The sequence below is a fragment of the Myxocyprinus asiaticus genome, chromosome 23 (genome assembly GCF_019703515.2).
Source record: "Myxocyprinus asiaticus isolate MX2 ecotype Aquarium Trade chromosome 23, UBuf_Myxa_2, whole genome shotgun sequence".
Taxonomy (NCBI): domain Eukaryota; kingdom Metazoa; phylum Chordata; class Actinopteri; order Cypriniformes; family Catostomidae; genus Myxocyprinus; species Myxocyprinus asiaticus.
This window is the reverse complement of record NC_059366.1, coordinates 35,169,525-35,193,702: the sequence shown is the minus strand read 5'-3', so window position 1 is coordinate 35,193,702 and position 24,178 is coordinate 35,169,525. Positions and strand designations below refer to the sequence as shown.

The 24,178-nt window shown below is 38.8% G+C and overlaps 4 protein-coding genes across 11 annotated transcripts in view; 2 read left to right on the top strand and 2 right to left on the bottom strand.

The window, feature by feature from the left end:
* LOC127413879 (mitogen-activated protein kinase kinase kinase 4-like) overlaps nt 1-1,925 on the top strand; it is a 62,118-nt gene extending 60,193 nt beyond the window's left edge. For all 6 annotated transcript variants that reach the window (XM_051651421.1, XM_051651420.1, XM_051651423.1 and 3 more), the window contains 2 exons: nt 25-204; nt 1,417-1,925. In XM_051651421.1, coding sequence (XP_051507381.1) covers nt 25-204; nt 1,417-1,437 — 201 coding nt within the window. In that variant the 3' untranslated portion in view covers nt 1,438-1,925. The remainder of the gene's footprint in view (nt 1-24; nt 205-1,416) is intronic.
* On the bottom strand, nt 1,576-9,408 carry LOC127413896 (1-acyl-sn-glycerol-3-phosphate acyltransferase delta-like). 3 transcript variants are annotated; one of them, XM_051651461.1, is made up of 9 exons: nt 9,105-9,402; nt 7,922-8,140; nt 6,683-6,852; nt 6,281-6,442; nt 5,409-5,562; nt 5,101-5,203; nt 4,777-4,852; nt 4,030-4,228; nt 1,576-2,606 (listed from the first exon to the last, which is right to left on the bottom strand). In XM_051651461.1, exons 2-9 carry the CDS (start codon nt 8,097-8,099, stop codon nt 2,515-2,517), a joined length of 1,134 nt encoding a protein of 377 aa, XP_051507421.1. In that variant the 5' UTR covers nt 8,100-8,140; nt 9,105-9,402; the 3' UTR covers nt 1,576-2,514. The 3 variants fall into 3 exon arrangements, with proteins under 3 accessions (XP_051507421.1, XP_051507423.1, XP_051507422.1); XM_051651463.1 differs by lacking the exon at nt 4,030-4,228 and having other exon boundaries at nt 9,105-9,408; XM_051651462.1 differs by lacking the exon at nt 9,105-9,402 and having other exon boundaries at nt 8,034-8,140.
* A 3,805-nt stretch (nt 9,409-13,213) lies between these two features.
* LOC127413800 (endoplasmic reticulum lectin 1-like) lies at nt 13,214-19,591 on the top strand. The gene is made up of 14 exons (XM_051651215.1): nt 13,214-13,516; nt 14,230-14,334; nt 14,420-14,500; nt 14,674-14,751; nt 14,810-14,885; nt 14,974-15,026; nt 15,120-15,343; nt 15,783-15,936; nt 16,596-16,757; nt 17,622-17,681; nt 17,808-17,923; nt 18,027-18,108; nt 18,180-18,266; nt 18,366-19,591. Exons 1-14 carry the CDS (start codon nt 13,388-13,390, stop codon nt 18,435-18,437), a joined length of 1,479 nt encoding a protein of 492 aa, XP_051507175.1. The 5' UTR covers nt 13,214-13,387; the 3' UTR covers nt 18,438-19,591.
* Nucleotides 19,592-20,642: 1,051 nt separating this feature from the next.
* Nucleotides 20,643-23,485, bottom strand: LOC127414049 (probable G-protein coupled receptor 75). Its single transcript, XM_051651727.1, has 2 exons — nt 23,197-23,485; nt 20,643-22,576 (listed from the first exon to the last, which is right to left on the bottom strand). Exon 2 carries the CDS (start codon nt 22,468-22,470, stop codon nt 20,809-20,811), a length of 1,662 nt encoding a protein of 553 aa, XP_051507687.1. The 5' UTR covers nt 22,471-22,576; nt 23,197-23,485; the 3' UTR covers nt 20,643-20,808.
* Nucleotides 23,486-24,178: the final 693 nt, after the last annotated feature.

Sequence of the window (24,178 nt, the reverse complement as noted above, 5' to 3'; positions counted from 1 at the left end):
TTCCATTCTGTATGTTTTATTCAGAGACCATGGCATGAATATGAGCATAACTTCCAGATAATGTATAAAGTGGGGATGGGCCACAAGCCCCCCATTCCTGAAAAGCTAAGCACAGAGGGGAAGGACTTCCTGACCCACTGCCTGGAGAATGAACCCAAGCGCCGCTGGACCGCCAGCGCCTTGCTGGACCACCCGTTTGTCAAGGTCTGAACGTGCTTCATTTCACAAAGCTAGTTTCTTCCTTCTGCTCTTTCACGGGCTCACAGGTTTCAGAGAGACGACATCAAATTTCCGATCTGTTACTTGAATTAACAGACCCCAATCTAGATCCACGCAGACAAATTTGTCATGTATGTTGACCTTCAGCACTTTTAGGCTTTGTTCAGACAGGCAACAACAATCCAAATGTTTGGATTGAAGTCAAGTTGCATGCATTCAGACAGGCAGCAACAGTCCAAATTCAGATATGTTTAGTTGCTTGTAGTCTGAATGGCAAAAAAAAAAAAAGTATTTTACAAACCTGATCCATATGTGGTTTGAAATCTGTTTAAAAGTGATGTTTTTGGAAGTAGTCTGATCAGTCTGATTGGGTTGTGAATAGTATTTACTACATCTTTACTATAGCACCCAATGTAGACACTACATTAACTAAAGGATAATTCCATGTCAAATCACCCAAATTCCAGAAACTTCCTCAGCTGAAATTTTTGATTTTAATTTTTCTGAAGAAAGATAAACATGATTGATGGGGGGTGGGTGACAGGCAGCATCATTATATGTTTTTACACAGAGATTGGAAGATATATGACTAAAATCAGTTATTTCAACACCCCTTGCATTATACGCCAATGGTCCAAAAATGGGAAAAATACAATTTTGTTTCGAGTGCCTATAATTTTTTTGTTTTGTTTTTGGAGTACCTATAACTTTTATATTAAAAGTATTTTTTTTAAATATATATCTTAATATCCATTTACATTTACAAAAATTTCCTTTGGTATCTTCATTGTAAAGGCCCTATTTGAATATAGTTTATATATATATATATATATATAAACTACATTTAGACCTCTGGTTGAGTTGACACTGAATTACCCTGTACTATCTAAACAACAGATCAGATTTCATCACTTACAAAATTAAAGTGTGAACAGTTATTGGATTTGTGTCCAGTTTGAACTAAGCCTTAGTATGGCTACACTGAATTTGACTGGGTTATCCTTATAGAGAAACTTGATACACACTTGTAAACAGCAAAAATTAGATGCCGAAACAACCAAATTCACACACACTAACTACCAGTAGACAATGATTTACTAATAAAAGGATGAGGTAGGCACAGACCATCACATACTGTCACCTGATAGGCTGAGGCAATGGAATGACACATGTCAATCTCATGTCTTTTAATTACAGGTCTGCACAGATGAAGAGTGATCAGGGGTCGTTGTATTCTCTAACGTTTACAAAAATGCTAGCACTACTTCACGTCATGAAAGGAACTCTGGACTCTCAAATGGAAAAGACTGCTGAAAGAGGGAAAGTCTTACATGTACAGTCACATGAGCAGATGGATTGAAAAGCTTGTTTGGAGAAGAGGGTTTTAATGTACATACTGTAAGAATATGGTTAGGGATTTCTTTGTACAAAGCATATTGTAAAGCTGAAGTTTAATAGCCACTTTTCGCTGGTAAATGAATTTTGTTGATTGTGTCACAGGTAATACAAGTTAAAGGAGACAAAGTACATTAGTTCAAGGGACTTTTGTAGAAATATGTTCTCCTCTGACAGCACAAAGCATCAGAGAAGGGAAGATGGAGGGAGAGTTTGGCAATACATGGACTGACTGTATGCACACTAACTTTCACTGAAGAAAGTATACAGACCTTGGACTGATGTTCACAGAGAAGGTTTCAAATTTTTAATTTTGTTAAAGGTATTTTTGTGTTTATTTTGCCTTACTGCAGAGCCCACTGTTAACAAGTCATATTTAAGCCTATAAGTAGTTGTGCTGCGTCAGCCCAGCCTCCTGCTGGCCAATGGCGTGCCTTTATGATCTGGGTGTAAGAGCATAACCAATCAATGAGAGAGAAGAGGCCAGTCTGACTCCACTTCTGCTGCTACACTCGGACAGGTGGACAAACAGAAAACGAGCTAATACACAGGCATCAATGTTGCTGGTTCTCTGCTCCTCCAACAGTGTTTGCAATATTTAAAAAAGAATATTAATAAACAGACCATTTTTTTTAAATGGCCTCCATGTCTCCTCTTTTAAAAAAAAAAAAAAACATGGACAAGTGGTGAGTCAGAAGTGTGTCAGGTTTCTCTCAGATTCAAAATTACCCTGATTCAAATGACTTTTTCTCTCTAGGTACACAGGGCTGGGTCTCTTATTCCTGATTTGTTCCTCAAATTTCACTCATAAGGGCTGTTTTGCTTGGCAAGTGCCACTTTCTCTGTTGTGAAAGTGCCCTTATTTCAGCTTGATTTTGTTGCCTTGGTGACAGTTCTTCCTCAGTTATTGTTCATCTGCAACTCTCTGTTCCCGTAGTTCGAACCCTTGTCAATCTCAGTCTGTCTGATCATCCAGTGGATACCAACTGATGCTGAAAATGAAGGCAAAGATTTGTCAGTTCCACAGTGCAACAGCCAGTCATATTGGCATGCATGAAACAAGGGCTACAAGCAATTATGTATATTATTCATTATTAGATCATTGACATAATATTAACTGGGTTCCCATGGGCATGATAAACCTGGAAATATCAGGGAGTTTTTAAACTTGTGATTTCCAGGTCTGGTAAAGTCACAGAAATCATCAAAATCATAAGAAAATTCATGCAAATTTCTATGGTGAATATAGATTTCTCGGTAACACTTTTATAAGGTTATATATGTTAATACATTAGGCATCATGATAATACAGCATTTATTAATAATGGTTAATGTTTGTTTATAAATATACTATTGTTAATTGTTATTTCACAATCCATTAACGTAACTTATGCAATTTTTAATGCATTAGCTTACGTAGAAATGAAAATTTAAGATTAATAAATGCTGCTGTTAACACACTGTAAAGCCTTATTTTAAAGTGAGACCTATGTTTCTAATTATACTTGGCTCTAAAATATTTAATGGGGTTGCTGTTTGTGAGTACAGTCTCTATAAAATTATTACAAAAACCCAGTAGTCTCGAACAACAGGAAAAATCTTGCAAATTGGTCAAAAGATGTGGAAACCTTGTGTTAAACTAAGGAGAGATGAAACAAGCTCAAATTAAAGCTTCATTTAAACAGAATATTGAGTATATGATTACTGTATTTAGTATAACTGAATCGTGAAGGTAAATATGTGTTTTTACCGCACTGGTGTGCAATATGTTTAGATGAAACTTGCTACTGAAATACATTTTTAAACCTGTTTTTCTCACATGCTGTGACATTTAAGAGCACTTTAGATGCAGGAGGCAATAAAAATGCATTACAAATGTGCCATTCATCCATGCATGTATGAATAGAGCAACATGCATTAAATCCAGATTAAAGTGGTTGATATACTTACTGCTATAGTACTTAATTGACCTCTGTTTATATTGTAATATTTTGAAGAAAACAGGTTGAAGGAAAATAGGAGCAGTACATCATTTCTTAGTTTGTTGCCAAAAGAAGATTACTGACTAAAAGTTAGCCTATGTGTCCTTGACTCAATCATAAAGGGATAGTTCACCCAAACATATAAATTCTGTCATCATTTACTCTCCCTCATTTCGTTACGATTTTGTGAAAAATGTTGACACTGCTTTTCCCCATGCAATGAAAGTGAGTGGAAACTGAGGCTGTTTTTGTGTTTCACAGAAGAAAGTCATACAGATTTGGAACAAATGAGGGCGAGTAAATGACGACAGTATTTTCATTTTTGGGTGAACTATCCCTTTAAATGTTTAAATTCCATATCTACTTTATTTTGCTATTTGTTATACCAGCTTAAAATAGTACCACCGATACGCCCTGTCTTTTCCCCAAGTACCTGCTAGACAGAATACAAATGTAGAGATGACAGTGACTGTGGACCCTGACAGCAGCAGTTGCAGCAGTAGCATGCAGAGAGGGTAGACCAGCACACAGACCCAGAAGAGCCAGTTCAGGAGGGACCAAGGCCGCCGCGGGGGGCTCATAATGGGGCCAGGGAACCGACCTGTCTGTCTGTAATGCTCTTGGAATTGGTCCTGTGAGAAATGGCAAGAATACATTACTTTTCCACATCCTAAATAATGACTGCCGGTTACACAGATGTCATTACTGTAATGACAATACAGACACTGTCACCCAAGGAAGTTAAAAAAAGATAAAGGTTTGACATGGCTCCCACCAGTGACGCGCACTGACCTTAGCAGGGGCAAAAGGACATGGACAGAGTGTGAATAGAATTTCAAAACATTGTTCAAAGAAATTTGATGTACTGGCACTAGACAGGTTTCCAATCCTTTTTGACCAATGAATTTCCATAACTTTTCCAGGCATTTGTGATGACTGGATACAGATTGTTAAAACTCCTTTTGATTCAGACCGATTTGTGAACCGTTTCAACATATTCATACTCAAAGGAATGATTTACTAAACAATGGGATTTCTATGACTAAAATTTGCCGATATTTCCAGGTTTTCTATGATCTCGGGAACCATGACTAGAATTCCAGCTGGTGATGTCCTATTGAAATATAAGGTAATGCCATTTAAAAAAAAAAACTCAACATAAAGCAAGCATTGCAACTACCTTCTCCTGATAGAGTTTGTGGAGCCAGGCTGCACATTCCGTCTCGTCCTCTGGAATTGAGGCCAAAGGAATCCGTCTAACAGACACACAATGAATTCCATAAAGGTTTATCTTGCAAAGGAGCAAAGGTCTTCAGTTGACGTGACAACACTTTCATATTGTATACCATAAGTGAAACTAAACGTATTATATTATATTTAAATGATTAAGGAGATTGCATATTGAACGTTGCTATATCAGGAGATATTATCAATTAATAATATGCTGTTAAATATTGCCCAACAGCAGGGTAAATCTCCTGTGATTCTGTTTTTTTCTTCTTACCTCACATATAAATCAGCATGGTACATTTTTCCATTGAGCACTCCTAGTAAAGTTGGCATTTCGTTGTTTCTGAAATTAAGCGTAGAATCGTACACAGCAGTAACTACAGAGGAGACACAAACCAAGTCAGCAAGCTGAGTCCTTATAGGTTACATATGTCAGCTAGATTCAATCTTTACTTGTTAAATGTATTAAATTTCTGAGACGTCAACTGAGGGATTTGCCTTCATTTAACAAAATCATTGGAAGATCAATAAAAGCACTGCTGCTATGGATTCCTCATTAATTAAAGGCCAAGCAGCTCTCACCCGTTCCCCTGAGGTTCTGGACTGTGACGCAAAAACCTTTGGTCCGAGGTAGAAGATGGTACTTGAGTTTGGGGAGACCTTTCTTCTCCGCCACCTCCATACTAATCTTGTGCTTCTTCTCAGTGAATCGTGTACCCTCACAGTGCAACAAGAACTATATATACATCATAAAAATAAATATGCCCTGTGTTCACCTACCAAATAGGAGATACAGACTACAGTAAAGCTTAGTAATGTATCAGTCAAAATAGGGAGATAGGGTACTTCTTTAAAGAATAGTTGACCTAAAAAAGATTCTTTTTTTTTTCATTACTTACCCTCACATTGTTCAAAACACGTATGCTGTTGTTGGGTTTTTTTTTTTTTTTTTGTTGTTTTGTTGGTTTTTTTCCAGTGGAAAACAAATGAAGAAATCTTGTCGATTTTCTGGAAATCTCTAAAAATCTCATTCAGGATGAGATTTGAGAGCTGCAGCAGAGGGGAAGATTAACAACTTTAATTTCTGCCTGTTTCTCACACAAAGCTATCGTATGTCTTCACAACGCTTGGAAAATAGGGGATGTGTCATATTTAATATTTTATGATGCTTTTTTTTGGAGCTTGACAGACAAGATCACTATGAACTGTCATTGTATTTACCAAGTGCTGCATGAAGATTTTTTAAAATTCTGCTTTTGTGTTCCACAGAAAAAAAGAGCAGCATATGCATACGAAACAACATGAGGATGAGTAAATAATTACAGTTACTTACAGAGTTTTCATTTTTGTGTTTAATTTGGTGGTGTTGAATATTAAAAGAGAGGGAAATACGAGATTTATTAAAATCTCATTGTCAACAGAATACAATGTACAATAAACTTTCAAATGCATACCCAAAAGTTTTCCGGGTAATCCCAAAGGTTGCGAAGGCTCTGCACTACTGTCTTGCGATCCTCTTCCCACTTCCTTTTGCAGAAGATGATTTCCTGGAAGTACCACATCCAGCCAATCACAGGAACATAGAAAAGTTCTTTCTTTGCCAACACTTTTGAGCTCTGAAATTAAAAACAAAAAAGAAATTGTGACAGTATATCATTACAACCAGACAATTTTTTAAAATTTGTTTTATGGAAAAGATTGACAGTTCATAAAAAAACAAGCAAACAAAAAAAAAAACAATGTTTTGCTACATCAGTATTCTTAATCCCAGCAAAATGTCATTTGGAATCGCATTACAACAACTACTTATTGAGGGCTTAGTACACTTCATTACGTGTGGGCTGATTTTGCCTTACCCCTAAAACACCAAATCGGTCGCAGAAGGTCCAACCACACATAAAATCGATCTCAAAGTTATGATTGAGAACAACAATGGCGTTTTCTTTGCCATAGAGAAGACAGCTTTCCGGATCTGTGTAAAGTGTGCATTCTGTTCCAGACCACCATTCTAACAGTGCCACCATTTCTGAGCAAACACAGAAAAGGAGATACAACTGAATTTACTGATGCATATTTGTAATGCAAAATGTATTTACATATTCATTAATGTGTAGTAGTCCACAAATGTATATCTTTCTAGTAGTAGCCATTCAAAATGTACTGTATGTAAATAAATAGATACTAAGACAATTTGCAATATCCAGAAATATCTTCCTGTTTGTTTGTTACCCTCAGTGTGTGCTGTGCAATACTGTGGTTTTTAAACAGGAAACTATTGTTTCAGGTTGTGTGCCTCCTTAAGCTAGCTTCATGGCACAATACAAACAATGCTCTGACTTTATCCCACTAACTCTAATAGTGCCCTCAACAGGCGTGACGTGATAAAGCTTGTTAAAAAGATGTCTTAAATGTGTATAACTGCCTAAAGTTCATTTTGTCAACTTTTAAGAGTACAATAGCAAATGTCTCAAAGCTAGAAGACATGGATTAGCGTGGCCTGGGTAGCTCAGTGGTAAAGACGCTGGCTACCATCCCTGGAGTTCGCTAGCTCGAAACCCAGGGCATGCTGAGTAACAGGTCTCCTAAGCAACCAAAAACTGGCCCGGTTGCTAGGGAGGGTAGAATCACATGGGGTAACCTCCTTGTGATCGCTATAATGTGGTTAATTCTCGGTGGGGCGCGTGGTGAGTTGAGCGTGGTTGCGGCGGCGGTGGATGGCGTGAAGCCTCCACACGCGCTATGTCTCCGTGGCAACGCGCTCAACAAGCCACGTGATAAGATGCGCGAGTTGATGGTCTCAGAAGTGGAGGCAACTGGGATTCGTCCTCTGCCACCTGGACTGAGGTGAATCACTACGTGACCATGAGGACTTAAAAGCACATTGGGAATTGGGCATTCCAAATCGGGAGGGGAAAAAAAAAAAAGACATGGATTAAAGCCACAAAATTACTAATCTGATTTCATAGGGGCCCTCATAACATCTGATAATATGTTCTGATAGGCTGTGATGTGATTTTGTTGCTTCACTCAATATGCTGCTTTCAGTAAGGTCAGAAATATTCGTTTGACTCTGGTGGCCACTTTGCAGAACTTACGGCTAGAAATGGAATAACCCAATCGGCAGTTGATCTTGCGTGCAAGCTGCTTGTTAATGGGCCACAGTGGTAGAGTACAAAGCTGCAGCAGGTTGATAATAAACCCACTGACCAGGAACACGTAACAGATGATGAGATGGCACAGGAACTGAGCTTTCAGTAGTTTAAGGATTCCCATCCTTATTGTGTAATCTTGACTTCCCTTGTCTCAACAGAAGCCTGTGCAGAGGGAAAAATATAGATGGTAAATACGTAGAACTTTGGTGACTTTATCTTATTAATCAGAGGGTTGTTTTCAGAAATAAATAAAGAAGGCATCTCCCCAAGTATGTTGCACAGCTGTAAAAAAAAAAAAAAACTGTATTTGAAATATGAAAATGTACCTGAGCCAATATTCAAATAGCATGGCTGCAGCAAAGGAGAAGAGAGTTCATATTGTTTCTCTGTTCCTTTATTTGCTCATCAATTTGAAAGTTGTAGGAATGTTTATATATATATATATATACATATTATTTTAACTTTTACATTTCCCAAAATCGCTGGTAATCTTGCATTTTGTGTAAACTTGATCAAAGGGTTAGGTTTTAAATGAAATGTCCTGAATATATGCCAAATACCCAGAAACTTCCACAGTTGTAGCTATTCTTTATTCTGTAGGCTTTCTATCATCAAGATAACATTAAAAAAATAGCGATTCCCTAACAAAACATTCCTGAGTATGGTGCTGGCCGCAAAGTGCTAGACCACTGGTTTTGCTTCAGGTCTCCGATTTTACATTGGACAGAAAGTCCCGGTTCTCCCTATGCAGCGTCTAGCTTTTTAGTGCAAGAACGTGTTTGGTGTTTGGTTTGAACGGCCCTTTACATCACAAATGCATGACATTCTGACATTTGTGCAGCATGAACCATTTACATGTTTCCATTGATCATGGTATAAATGTTGGGGGGTTGTACTTGCTTGTTTTGATTATTTGGAGGTTACCTCCTCCCATCCCCCCGGAATCTACGCCCCTGATTTCAGTCCAGTGATACATTTCATATTGTCTAAAGCATCGAGAGTGAAGAGACACTTAACTGGAAACATCTCACAAAATTCGTCCACATTTTACATTAAGTCGGGCACAATAAACAGCACTTTATCTTTCATTAGAAGACAAAAGAAACCATTGTTGTGTTAAATTTACCTTTTGTTTAGACGAAGAGCAGACGTCTCATCATATGGTCCTAATTAGAGAGCGTCGCCCAAAATGATCATACGAATGAATGGTGTTTTAATTTGGACAGAGCAGGCTGAGTTAGATTCCAGCGTTGGTATTCAACAGAATATGAGACTACACCCCGGCTTCAAGACGCTGAGTGAAGAGCACTGGGACGTGGGCAGGGACTTCAAAGGTTCATTATCTAAGTTCCTCTGTCCACACAGCCAACGCTGCCCAGAATGTTCGCTTTGACCAGCAGCTGACTGTACATATTTACCAAGCACGTTGGCAACAGGAGGGCATCACCATAACGTGGTACTTTACAACAGCAAATATGAGATCAATTGCACCCTCTACTGGATGAGACACAAATAAACTGGGTTTCAGAGACAAAAGAATATAAAAACTGTTGAAGAGAGAACCATATTTTAATTAAATGAGAGAAAAATATAAAGCCTATGGGTAACACTCGTTAACATCAGTTAATGCATTAGGTATCATGAACAAACAATGAACAAAATATTTTTTGAATATGAATCTTTGTTAATGTTAGTTTATAAAAATACATCTGTTCACTGTCATAGTGCATAAAAGGTGCACACAGTAACTTTTGTCTTTGTGTCATCTTGACTTACACTGACACCTAGCGGCTTGGATGCAACTTCCTTTAAAATCAATAATTTTCAGTTTCAGATGCCATTGCAGAAATTTAGTATTCACAGTCAGCCATGATTACTTTAATCAATTAGTGAAAGGAGTGGTGGTGGCGTAGTGGACTAAAGCACTGAACTGGTAAGCAGTTCGATCCCCACAGCCACCACCATTGTGTCCTTGAGCAAGGCACTTATCTCCAGGTTGCTCCAGGGGGATTGTCCCTGTAATAAGGGCACTGTAAGTTGCTTTGGATAAAAGCGTCTGCCAAATGTGTAAATGTAAATGTCTCAAATAAGAGGATGGTTACTGAGATTGAGTAGTATTTAGACTGGTCATTTAATTCTAACATGGCAAGCCCCCATGTTAGGACCCTCTCCATGCAGAATACCCCCCCCCCCCCCCCAATAATCAAAAGTAACTATATTATGCTCAGATTGTGATGTATTATTTACACACAATGTATACTTTCATGATAAATGAATTTAAAATGTTATTTTTGTTTTGGAATAAAAGCCAGGTTCCCACCATTAAAAAAGGGGTCAGAGGCTCTGTGAAATAATGGTGGGAAATAGAATCCACTGGATACAAAAAATATTAAGAAGGCGTAGACATGAGGTAATGCTAGATAACAAACTGTATTAAAAAAAGAGAGTTTGACCAAAAGAGTCAGACCTCAGCTGACATCTCGGGTTTTGTTGGTTTGCTCAATAAACTCTAACCTTTGACACCTGGAACTCCTGACTTCGAGAGTTTTCTTACAGAGAGGGGAGAAAAGTCTTCCACACTACACAACAGCCTTTGCTAAAGATTAACACATTTCTTTTTTTTCTTCTCTCCATTTCTCTCCAATTTGGAATGCCCAATTCCAAATGTGCTCTAAGTCCTCATGGTGGAGTAGTGACTTGCCTCAATCTGGGTGGCAGAGGACAAATCTCAGTTGCCTCTACATCTGAGACCATCAATCCATGCATCTTATCACATGGCTTGTTGAGCACATTACCGTGGAGATATAGCACACGTGGAGGCTTCATGCTATTCTCCGCAGCATCCATGCACAACTCACCATGTGCCCCACCAAGAGCGAGACCACATTATGGTGACCACGAGGAGGTTACCCCATGTGACACTACCCTCCCTAGCAACCAGGCCAATTTGGTTGCTTAGGAGACCTGGCTGGAGTCACTCAACACGCCCTGGATTCGAACTCCTGACTCCAGGTGTGGTAGTCAGCATCGTTACTTGCTGAGCTACCCAGGCCCCTAACACATAGTTTCTTAATCACCACAAACATTAGTAAAAATATTAACTTTATTTCTCCTATGAAAACAGTTGAAACATAGATGTTAATATTTAGTAAATAAAGTAATTTGGTATTAATATTTAGTGTTCATAGTTATAGTATTGGCGTGCGCCTTCACGGTTCACGCGCTATTGGTAGTGATGGACGCTTTCGAAACACTGGCTGTGTTTGAAACCAAAGGTCTTGTTGCCTCGCTGCCCTATCAGTCAATGACTCAACAGACAGTGTTTGCATATGAAGGCACCTCCAGAAACTGGTTTGGACAGGCTACAGAGGCAGTGTAATGTCACCTAGTGATGGATCTTTCGCAAATTAGTCAGCTCTAAATAGGCCTAAATGCTCAAGCGCACACACATTCGTTCTGACTGTCTGCTCAGACTAACAGCCTCACCTGTTGTTCCTGTCAATCAGACATGCAGTGTCAACCAATGAACCAAAGATGGTGGAGCCAATTTATTATGTTGTTCAGATTGTATTCGTTTTGAATTGTTACATTTATATGCACTTTGTTTATATACATTAAAAAAGTTATACTTTAAATGCACATGCTTCAACCATCCAATCGATCCAAAATTGTCTAATAATCTAGAACAAAATCAAGAGAGTTTTGGCAATAACTAAGTGTATATTTAATAACTACAATACTACTTTCTCACTAGAAATGGAATCAAAAGTTGGAAAAGTGAAGAAAAAAAAAACGTACATTTATACACAAATTGGCTATCTTCGGCTCTTCGGCCGCCATTTTTTTTTCTTTAGCTCATCTGCCGTGGATCCGCGCGCACAGGATTGTGGGATTTCATAGGCAGCGAAGGATACATCTATGCTTCCTTCAAAAATCGATCAGATGAAGGGATCTTAGACAGGATGTTACACAAACATTGGAGTCGGACGTGCCTTGATCCCTTCCTACCTCCGTATACAGCCTCAGGAGGCAGCATTTTCTTGGTTTCGGACGCAGCCAGTGCAGTACAAAGCTTCGAAACCATTTGTATCCAACCAATGCTTCAGAGCGAATTGGCCAGGTCACTTGATTTCAGCAAACAAGGCTTCATTACGTCATACTGTTTAGAAACAGTTTTGAAACGTTTCGAAATGATTCGCGGTTACGCTAGAGGGCGTTGATCCCGCAGTGAAACCGTGAATCAGTGTTAAAATGTAGGCTGTAGCTGATCTCGAGTCAGTGCAGCAATAACTTGGGTCTATAAAATCTGACTGATTCAAAGAAGAGTTGCTGATTTGAATTCAGTCATTTTAATATCCTTGTCGATCACCTTGAGCTGTGCTCACAAAGGAAAGAAAATCAAAATGTTGTGTTTATGAGAAATAAATTAAAGAGAGACATTGATATTTTGTGACATTTAAAGAGACTTGTTTATTTTTTTACAAAAAGTGAATCTGATATTTCAAGTATTGTACATGATAAGTTTTTATTTTTTTTATTTTTTATTTTTTTTCCCTCTTCCTTGTAGACCATAGGAATGTTGCATAGAGTAGTGGTTAAGTACTTGTCTTGTGTGTTTAAGCATTTGATGTGTTAGTTCGAGTCTCATGCTGACCAACTGCAATAACGTTTCTTTTTCAAATGTATATTGCACAATTTGTCAATGCTTAAATATATATATATATATAAAAGTTTATACAAAACAAATTGTTGTTTTAGAATAAACAAATATATCCTATATTGTTTGGTATTTCTTCCTTTTTTTAAACGGTAATCATAAAAACGGCCAACTTATATAAGAAGGTCATCATATTCCGCAAATATTCAGATCTGTTTATTCCAGGACAAAAGTATGATAAAAACAGCAGGACAGTTAATAGATTTTAATGCGGTGAGTCATTGTAACTGACTCGAGTCTTCTCATTGCAGTTACACAGCTGTGACCAGCAGATGTCCTCAGCGTGCGGCGTTTCGAGCGCTTCGAAACAGTGAATCTACTGTATAATATTTTTCTATTTTTATTGTTGTTTGATGCTATTTTATTGTATGTAAACACAATCATGCTAATAAAGTACTTTAAAATTGAAAAATGTAATAATTTCCCGAAGCAATTGGTTCAATTGACTCGAAGTTTCGGAAAGCTTCGTTTCTGCCATCATTGGCTGAGGAGAATTTCCGCCTAATACCGGAAATGGACGTAGCAAGATGGCAAGCTCCTGATGAACTTCCTGTTTATACTCTTGTCATAGTAACAGCAGTCAGCTGGCCGTTGGGTTTCACTGATCACCTCAACAAACCGTGTTTTTAGCCTTCTCTTTCGGTTATCTTTTCTAATGACCCGATAGCTGTTTTGGAGGCCGAGTAGGGGTGATGCGGGTGTTTTTGCGGTGCTTTTGGGGGATAATTTGGGTCGGAGGTTCTGCAAACCGTGCAGGATCGCCTGTGTTTTCTGATGAAATTCCCTTCAAAATTAACTGGGCTGGGGAAGACTTCAGCCTGGTGAGTTTAAGCATCTAATACAACCATATGGCAGATGTAAATACAACGTAACATTTGCTGCTTGTTTATTTGGCAATCATGTGGGCCGAGGTTGTTTCAGAACAGCTGGATGTGTCCTGGTTTGTTTTGAGTTGAGATTCTAGACCTCATGAAAACACAAAGTCCGGATTTCTCGTGGTGTGTTGTTTTATATTTATTGTCCAAGCATGGGAAATCTCTGAGTGGATTGTGGAGTGTTAGCGTAATGCAAATCCAGTGGTGTCCAAAAGTCTGAGATCACCAGGAAATAAAGTTAAAGGATATATATATATATATATATATATATATATATATATATATATATATATATGAATATGACAAAGAAAAGTAAAATGAAGATTCTACAGTATTTTTAGGTTACCTATTAAGATTTGAGGAATCCATGTCAGCTTGAGTGTGTGCTGTAAAGCAAGTGTCTATAAAAGAATAAAAACAAAATCTTAATTTTTCCTTTTCAGTTTGATTGTTATGCTGAGTCTGATAATGTCATGTTTAATGACTTAAATGTATTATATCAGAAGAAAAACTGAAAAGTATTTTCACTAGTGGTCTTACACTTTTGGACCCCACTGTGAATGCCAAGTAGAGCTACACTTTCAGGTTTATTTCTTTGATCCTGTGTGCAGAAAGTTGTGCACTGTCTTTTTTGTAAAACATATTCCTTTTTTTCATAGCCATTGTCAGGGGCCCTTTACAAAGAAGATGATTATGTTATCATGACAACTGCAGAAAAAGAGAAGTACAAGTGCTTATTGCCATCTTTATCCAGCACCCAGGAGGTATCGTTATGGTTATTCTTGAGTGTTTCATTGTATAATTTAGTTTAGTTTCACGTTACTAATTTAATCTCTGTTTCTTTGGAAGGATGATGAGAAAGAGTACAGCGGGCTGAGCCCAGCCGTGCTGCTGGAACCGTTATTCAAACAGAGCAGCTGCTCCTACAGGGTGAGTTTCAGTTTCTGTATATCTGTTATTTTTTTACTCCAAATAAAATGCTGCATATCAGTCAAACAAAATCAGTATTCTGAGACTAAAAATAATAATGCACCGCAAAAGAAATTAAGTTTACATTTACACAGTTTCCTTACGACTGGCTTCTAATCATCTGTGCATTGCAGATTGAGTCATATTGGACATATGAGGTATGCCACGGGAAGTATATACGACAGTACCATGAGGACAAGGAGACGGGGCAGGTAGAATTACTGTTTATGATGTATGCTGCTAATGGACATGTTTGATCCTACCTGATTATTTGTCACTGTCATTCCCTCAGAAGATCAGCGCTCACAAATACTATCTGGGAACCATGAAAAAAATGATGGTGCAGGTTGGGCATATTTATATACTTACAAGGGATAGTTTGAAATGGAAAAAATGAAAATTCTCATGTTATTTTAAATCCATTTGACTTTCAGAAACAGAAAAAGCCAAGGACTCTGAAACAGAAGGATCAGACACCAACACAGAGGTTTGTGAGTGTTAGATATGTAGATAAAAGTGAGTTAGATATGTAGAAACATGAGGGTTTTTATGTAACTCGCATATCTTTGTTGGTCCCCAGGTGCCAACTAAGAATATAGAGGGTCAGCTGACGCCATACTATCCTGTAGAGATGGGACATGGGACTGAGTGCACTCTGAGACAGAATCAGCCTCGCTCCACCACAGTGCTGTACGTCTGTCACCCGGAGGCAAAACACGAGATCCTCACTATCGCTGAGGTCCTCACCTGTCAGTATGAGGTGGTGGTGCTCACGCCCCTACTTTGTCCTCACCCGAAATACAGGTATACACACGTTTACATCCAACTCAATCAAGGGTTTGAGCAAAACAAATGTGTAGCTAAATGTTTTTATTATCAATAACAAGAGGATTTTCAGAACAGAGCTTAAAGGGATAGTTCTGTACCTCGTGCTTTTCCAAAACCTTTGATGACTTTCTTTCCTCTGTGGAACACAAAGGTTTACATTATGTGAGACAGAATGTTGAGAACTGGCAGCCTCACTTTTAACAATTAATTCACTAATTAAATGATGACCAAAGTGTCATTTTTGGGTCAACTATCTCTTTATGAATATACTCAAAGGCTCTGTTTCGAAATCTAGAGGCAGCATTTTAGGGCATCATGGGCAAACTCCTGACATAAAGGTACATAATTATGCTATAATTATGCTGCATTTTAAAGCATAGACCTCTGTTTTATAACCCAGCCCACCTCTCCTCAGGTTCAAGTCTTCACCAGTCAATGACATCTTTTGCCATGCTCTGGGTGGCTCTCCTCTCAGACCTCAGAGTCTCTCCCAGCTGGATCGTGAGCAGGAAGAGCTGCTTAAACCACCATTCAGCTCAAGCAGCGAGAGGGAGGTGAGAGGATCTAGGGTGAGAAAGACATGCCCTTTATCATCTACATTTATACTGACCCTTTGTGTGAGATAGTAATATATTGCTTGGGTAAAAGGGGGCTGTAATGGATAACTGTGCTACTATGAATAGTTAAAGGTGCACTCAGTAATTTTTTCCTGAATAAATGTTTTGCTCCTTAAGAAATGCATAGTAATTTTGGAACATATGTATAAAATCATGACTTCTCACATGAGATGAAGACTCCAGTCATATCAGTAACCTTATAAAAGCTGTTTTATTCTGCATGGAGAGGGTCCCCTCATAGGGGCTGCAATGTTTAGATCACATGACCTGCAAATACTACCCGTTTAATCTCAGTAACCACCTTGTGATTAGACACTTTCACTCGTGGATTAAATTCATCATGGCTTACTGTGAATAGTGAATTTCTACAATGGCATCTGTAACTGAAAACTATTGTGTTCAAATGATGCTGCATCCACGCCCATAGGTGTCAGTGTGAGTCCAAAATGACATATTCAAAAAGTGAATGTCGTGTACACCTTTAAGAATGATTCTTTTGATCTGCATTGGAGGACATAAGATAATCCTCTGAAATGATCAGAATAAATAGAACATTCCACATTATTTGAAACATATCTAAAATTGATTGTTTCCCTCTGTCTCTCTCTAAGGAGGACACATCTCCAGTGAAGGAGGAGGCCTTTACCTCCACCCATAAGCCCCTGACAGTAGGCGGGCAATCTCAGGTCACTGTCGGCATCACCCATATCTCTAGTCTAACTGATGAACAGCTGATCAAGGAGTTCCTGAGTGGCTCATACTGTCTGCATGGGGTGAGGATGGATAGATTTCTCTTCTGTACAGTGGCCTCAACAAGTATTTGGACACTTAAGCCACACTTAAAAATCCATTAGTGTCATTGCATTAGATAAAAATAATATCAAACCAAGTGGCATTTAATGAAAAGAAAAATAGCACAATCACACGTTTCAAGCATAACATTTCACAAAAAGATGTTTGTTTGGTTTTAAATGATAAAACCATAAATATACTTTTCAAAATATATTAAACAAACTTCGTGGATTATGTCTATAGGTAAAGTGAAAATCGTGGTTACATTCCACTAAAAAAAGTCATTGTAGACTGACCACTTTATTAGGTACACCTGTACACCTACTGTACTTATTCATGCAAATATCTAATCAGCCAATCGTGTGGCAGAACTGCAATGCATAAAATCATGCAGATACAGGTCAGGAGCTTCAGTTGATGTTCACATCGACCATCAGAATGGGGGAACAAATGTGATCTCAGTGATTTCGACCTTGGCGTGAGTATTTCTGTAACTGCTGATCTCCTGGGATTTTCATGCACAACAATCTCTAGAGTGTTTTAGAGAATGGTGCCAAAAACAAAAAAACATCCAGTGAGCGGTAGTTCTGTGGACGGAAACGCCTTGTTGATGAGAGACGTCAACGGAAAATGGCCTGACTGGTTCGAGCTAACAAAGGCTACGGTAACTCAGATAACCCCACTCCGCAATTGTAGTGAGCAGAATAGCATCTCAGCCAAGAACAGAAAGCTGATTTTTGAGTGAACTATCCCTTTAAATGTCCAAATACTTTTTAGGGCCTCTGTATCTGACAGACTTCTCTTTTTAATAGGATTCGTAGCTCAACATATTTGTGTTTTTCTAGGGTGTTGGATGGTGGAAATATGAATTCTGTTATGGAATGCACGTCCACCAGTATCATGAGGTAAGAGAAACTTGAAAATGAGTTGTAAAATTGTTGAATAATTTAGAAAATATAGCAAATTTCAGTATAGCATAAAGCACTGGATTTTGAGAGGCCGTAAATTCAATATTGTGAATTTGGTTCAAGGATAAAGAGCAAGGAAAGAACATTGTGGTAGTGGGCAGCTGGAATCGGGAAGATCATTTGAACTGGGCCAAGAAGAATGTGGTGCGATCTTTTTTGAAAGATGGAGCGAAAGTGATGTATGATTACATATCTCTCACATAAAAGCTGATATTTTAAATAAATGTTAAAGGTTTTAGTACTTTGTCTCATGAATATGTTGTCTTGGTGATACCTCAACAGAGTTGTCTCTCACTTCTATGGCCATGGAGACGTATGTGACCCAACAGGAACACCGAGACAGGTTATAGTCAAGCTAAAGAAAGTTACCAATTATTCTTGATGCAATGATGTTTTCAGGCTTTATCTGTGAATGCACTCACTAACACCCACCAGTTCTGTCTTAGGTGTAAGGAATCAGAGTCGCCTCATGCTGTTACAGTATACATGCTGGAACCTCAGACCTGTAAATATATTCTTGGGGTGAGAAGCAAAGAGAATGACATTGATGAGATCCTTCAGAAGTACATTGTGTTTTGATGTTAATACTAACTTATTCTAATATTTACCATTTTGCTATAGGTTGAATCACCAGTAATCTGCAAGATCCTGGACACTGCAGATGAGAATGGACTTCTTTCTCTCCCTAGCTAGCCCTACATCATTGGTACTGTGATGGAGGAATGGACAATAGTTTGGAGAACTGGAGGAAGCTGGTCTGAAAATGTCTAGTTCAACAGATCATGAAAATAGACATGCTGAACCTCAGAGCTCCATTTAAGAACAATGACAACGCCCTCACTGACTGCACTTTATCTTGATTGAAGTCCAAAACAGGGTGGAGATTTGATGAACCCCTTTTAAACCTGGAGATGCAGCTGGGACTGAATGCTCAATGTTTTATTAACAAATCTCAAACCTGTTGAAGAATATTTTTTCAACTTCATGTTTTGGCGCAATTCGTTTCCTGGCCTTAGTTTCAAAAGATCAAATGATTCACTTGTTCTGTTAGAGTCAGTCAATATATGAGTTCAACAGTTTTAACAATGCATTATTTATTTCTGCAAACCTCTGGTAATTCAGTGCTTGCCATTTACTACTGTGCTGTTGGAGATGGTTATTGTTTTTAAAAGAGGTTATTTATTTCTGAAGAAACAAGTAATGAAATAACAAATTGCAAAGGAAAATGCAATATCATCTTTTATGCATGGGAAAGTGAATGTAAATAAACTGGTCTTTGGAAATTAGGTATCATTGTGTTATTTTCAGAATTTGTGATAAACCTTTAATGTAACCACTAAAACTGGGTGACTTTTTTCACACTTGTAAGTTGTACCTGTTGTACAACAACAAAATGTTGGTGAAGGGTTGCTCTTTTACAAGAAGTTTAAAAGAAGGATTATATTTGAGTTGCACTGACCATAATTCTGGTTGTTGCTCCGCCTGTACATGTACATTTCAGAAATGGTAATTTTCACCCATAAAATTGTTGTCCCAAAAATAGATAACTTTAATTCATCTCTGGAACACAAGATTTTAGGCAGACTGCTTCGGTCACCATTCACTTTCATTATATGGAAAAATAGTGGTGACTGAGGCTAACATTTTCTTTTGTGTTCCATGGAGGAAAGTCATATGGGTTTTGAACAACATGAGATGAATAATTTTTATTATAATTTCCATTTTTGGGTGAACTATCCCTTGAGGATAAATTGCATTAATTTTGCATTCAAGCTTCTGTTTGCCAAGCACAAATCAATTATTGGATGAGTTTTACAATGAAACACAAAGCAATTAATTGTCTTGTGTAAAATCATTATAGCAGTACTAGTCATTATAACATCATAAATTGTGTTTCTTATGGAGAAATAAACTGCTAAGGCCTCTGCTTAATAGTACAAAGGACTTTACCTACACTACATGGTGCTAGCAGTCCTTTATGCAGAACAGTTGTTCACACAGAATATGTAGCCCAGCTCTAAAAAAACACTAATGAAATGTCTAAAACATTTAGATGCCTTAAAAAAGATGTTTGACAAAGCAAACAGCAGTGGTGCATTATAAAATGTTGAGTTTCAAAATAAAGAGAAAACACTGCAAGATGCACTTGCAAAACATTTAATAAGTTGATATATAAAATGGATGTTTCCACAAATACTTTATCTGAGTGAGTACTATTACATGAAAATGCCATGTCAATGTAAAAATAGAACATCCTTCAGTTCAGAAAACAATAACACTTTGGGGAAAGCGTCAATTACTTATTTTAAAAGTCTGAGTTGTACCTCCCTTTGGAGATGTGGGCGTGGCTGAGCGACGTCTGTGGAGAGTTAGGCCGGGAGAGGAAGAGCGGTAAGTATTGACACCTGTGGGAAATGATCTCTAACAGCTGTTTTGTGTTGCAGTGAGAGCTGGAGAGGGACAAAAGGGCAGTCCAGACCGCCGGAGGGGAGAGAGACACGCAGCAGTTTTTATGTGTGTGCATTTTTGTCACGATGAAAAGCAAACCTTTTGTGTTATGCTGAAAAGAGTTTGAATAAACCGACTTATGTTGGATTGTTTATCCGGCTCCCGTTTCCTCCTTCCCGGGTTTCATTAGCTCTCTTCTGGAGGAGGAAGTGGGAACTGGGTAAACGTTCCAACGGAAGTCTCTTTATTCAAACACTTTTCAGCACAACACAAAAGGTTTGATTTTCAGCATGACAAAAATGCACACACATAAATGCTACTGTGTGCGTCTCTCTCTCTCTCTTCCCTCTGGTGGTCTGGACTGCCCTTTTATCCCTCTCCAGCTCTCACTGCAACACAAAACAGCTGTTAGAGATAATTTCCCACAGGTGTCAATCTTTACTGCTCTTTCTTTCCCAGCCTCGCTCTCACAGACGTTGCTCGGCCACGCCCCCATCTCCACACTCCCAATGACAGACATTGTTTCTTGAGCGTACCACCTCTAGCAAACACTAAATGCTCCCTTTTGGATGCGGAGCAAGTAGTATGATGTTCTGAAACTTCTGTAGAAGGTGTCTCAGACTGATGGGATTGGAATCTGCTTAGCTGAGGTACTGTCAAAGTCCTGCAGCACCTCTTGGTGGATGTGGTAGTGCATAGCGACATAGCTCTTGGCAAAGGCAGTGGTTTGAGAGTTGACCGGGTGCAGGCTATTTGTGGAACTAGGTCCTACAGACGGACTGCTGTTATAGATGCTGTAGTAGGGCTCTATGCGTGTATTGATGGGAGTAGATGTGCTTGGGGGCCGAGGCTTGTGTCCAGTTGTGGCAACGGGACTAGGCATGCAGTTACGGGAGTGACTGGGTCCGCAAGCCTGGTCCACCAGCCTCCTCTGGAGCTTCGGAGAGAGCATGTAAGCCGAGTTGGTCTCGTGGTGTGAAGACTTGTTGCGATTGACTTCCAGACTCCCTTTGCCCATGGCATGCAGGCGTGTCTTGTGCTTGCAGCATAAAAAGCCCAAAGTCAGCCACTGGAGACAGCAGAGCACACGGCGTCGCAAACCAGCGCTGTTCCGAGAGTACACAAATGGGTTGATGCCAGACTTAAGGAAGATGAGGGCAAATCCACAAAGCTCGAACTGGTAATGAATGAAGCTGCTTTCTGGTGACACCATATCCTGTGCCAAGGATATGCCTAGTGGCAGACAGCACAGCAACACAGAGATGATGATCACCACGCATGTCACCACAGCCTTAGAGTCCTTTGCCGTCGCCAGGTTTACTGTGGAGACCAGCTGACAGCAGGTTGCTCCAGCAGCAGCCCCAGGCACTAGGGGCTGGTTGGTTCTCTTTGTGAAGGAGTGCGTCTGGACGTGCTGGAGCTTGTTGTATGTCTGGTTGCGATAAAGCGAAGGCACCTGCACTGTACACGGCATGCCCTCGAAACCAGCAGCTATGAGCTGTGGGTGAGGAGCAGGTGGATGTCTCGCATCTACTGTAATAATGGGACACTTTCGTACCTGTGCATTCTTCCTCAACTCTTGGGCGATCATGAGGTACGAGATGGACACCACACCTACACAGAAAGCAAAATCTGCAATGTACACATATAATACTACCTTGGCCTTGTTTCCAGTGAGACCAAAGTGGGGCAGGCAGGGACCAGAGCTCTTGGGATATGCTCGCAAGGTAACCAATGCTGCCAAAGTGAAACTGGTGGTCCATAAGAGAGCCGTGAGGGCCAGAGTACAGGGGAAAGAGGCTGTACGGTTGGGCTGCTGACCCAGGACCATGCGAAGGCGATGCAGGGCGATCACAGCCACTGTCTCAAGGGACATAATGATGAAGCCTGAGCTGGTGAGGTGGAAGGCAAAGCAAAAGCCCTTGGATACTCCACTGCCAGCATCTCCGGTATCCAGAAATAGCACCAGTGCAAACATGGGCGCAATGATGCAGCAAATAAACAGGTCGCAGAAGGACAGGTTGAGGATCATGAAGTCGAAGTTGGTGCGGAACTTGCGGAACGTGGGGTCGAAGAAGGACAAGAAGACCACCAGGTTGCCATAAGAACCAAGACAAAAGATGAGGACCAACAGGAGGGAGCAGGAGGCAAGGGTGGCCGTGTGGATCAAGGCCCAGCCGTTTGTGGAAACAGACTGGCTTTGGGAGCTGTTGTAGCTCCGAGGTTTTGCAAACTCTGCCAGGTCCAAAGGCCAGGCAGTGCTGTTCATGATACACATGGGACACAAAGTGCTCACAGCCTCAGAGCTTTGCCCATCTCGCCTTTAGGTCACCCAAGAGTGAGATATTTCCATTGTGTAGCCGGCTCATGGTAGACTCTTTGGACTGCAAGGATGGAGAAGAACTGATCAGTAATAGAAAATATGAATCTGTGAGTATATTAAAAATGAATAAGAACTAAATAATTAAAAACTCAGTTCATTAATTTGACAATGGCCCTAAATGGCTTTTTTACCCTCATTAGAGCATTTCATTTTAACCCATCTTTGTCATCAATTAATTTAAATGCACATAATAATAGTTTGTATTTTCTAAAAAGATCACTGTTTTATTGCATTTACAAATACATGCAGCATCAGAATGGCTATTGTACCATATCTCATTTGTGCGCGCGCTCCCGCCATCCACTTACAAATCGAATCAATAAATTAATACAAGTCTGCGAGTATTTACACAGAATTTTATAGGTTTTCTAATCCGTTTTTTCTTAACCGTAGACAAGAATGATTATTACTGCAGGTTAATGTGCGCCAACTATAAAATCGCGTCAGAAAACACATCCAGACCCCCACCTTTGAGAGAACATGGAAAATCAAAAATGTTTAATGTATCGTTACAATAAGCATTCAAAAAACGTCTAAAATATCGTTCAGTCTGTAGATTCTGGTCACCTACAACAGTCCCGACGCTCTCTTCTAAATGCAGAAAAATTATGATTTTCTTACCATGTATTCTCCGTTTGTCAATTTTTATGACGCCGTGCTGTCCACATTTGTGTGCACATCCAAGGTTAATGAACGCCACAAGCATCCTAATTGCAAGAAGAGTCGTTCGCTATATCGGAGCATAAGATGAATATGAAAAATCGAGTACATTTAATGTGCAGTAGGAGAGTGGGCGCTCCTCACTGAAATCATATTGAAGCCCAAGAATAGACAACAAGCGCGTGCCAGTGAGAACTGAACACTCACTCAGGAAACCAGAGTAAACAGTTGTGTAATTTAATTGTATTAAATTTTTATATGCTTTTTATATTTTTATAATATTGTCTTATTTATTTGACTATATTTAATACATATTTAAATTATAAAATATTAATAATTATGGTAATTATGGTTTAGAATATATATATATATATATATATATATATATATATATATATATATATAGTTACTGTAAATAAATATACAAGAGCAGAGCTTTACCATTCTGCAAACTCTTCCCGCATTAAGACTCTTTGGAAATAGTATTGTTTCATCAAGGAGAGACCAAATGTGAATTTCTGGAACAATCAAATCGATTGATGTGTATCTGTAATTTAAAAAGTTGTCCTGTTGTAGACCAAACATATAAATTGTTCATTAGCAACAATAATAGAGAAGCACAAAAAATGTCTTGGCTTTACTTTTGTATTTCTTCTGTATATATATATATATATATATATATATATATATATATATATATATATATATATACACACAGGTGCATCTCAATAAATTAGAATGTCATGGAAAAGTTCATTTATTTCAGTAATTCAACTCAAATTGTGAAACTCGTGTATTAAATAAATTCAGTGCACACAGACAGAAGTAGTTTAAGCCTTTGGTTCTTTTAATTGTGATGATTTTGGCTCACATTTAACAAAAACCCACCAATTCACTATCTCAAAAAATTAGAATACATCATAAGACCAATAAAAAAAAACAT

What these genes read in the sequence shown, in the direction of transcription:
- LOC127413800 (XM_051651215.1), top strand. Translation starts at nt 13,388, where the DNA reads ATGCGGGTGTTTTTGCGGTGCTTTTGGGGGATAATTTGGGTCGGAGGT. An exon ending in AAAGATGGAGCGAAAGTGAT is followed by an intron (nt 17,924 to 18,026) that starts GTATGATTACAT and finishes ATACCTCAACAG; the next exon opens with AGTTGTCTCTCACTTCTATG. An exon ending in TTATAGTCAAGCTAAAGAAA is followed by an intron (nt 18,109 to 18,179) that starts GTTACCAATTAT and finishes AACACCCACCAG; the next exon opens with TTCTGTCTTAGGTGTAAGGA.
- LOC127413896 (XM_051651461.1), bottom strand. Translation starts at nt 8,099, where the DNA reads ATGGGAATCCTTAAACTACTGAAAGCTCAGTTCCTGTGCCATCTCATC. An exon ending in ACCGATTTGGTGTTTTAGGG is followed by an intron (nt 6,443 to 6,682) that starts GTAAGGCAAAAT and finishes TTTTAATTTCAG; the next exon opens with AGCTCAAAAGTGTTGGCAAA. An exon ending in ACAAACTCTATCAGGAGAAG is followed by an intron (nt 4,229 to 4,776) that starts GTAGTTGCAATG and finishes CATTTCTCACAG; the next exon opens with GACCAATTCCAAGAGCATTA.
- LOC127414049 (XM_051651727.1), bottom strand. Translation starts at nt 22,470, where the DNA reads ATGTGTATCATGAACAGCACTGCCTGGCCTTTGGACCTGGCAGAGTTT.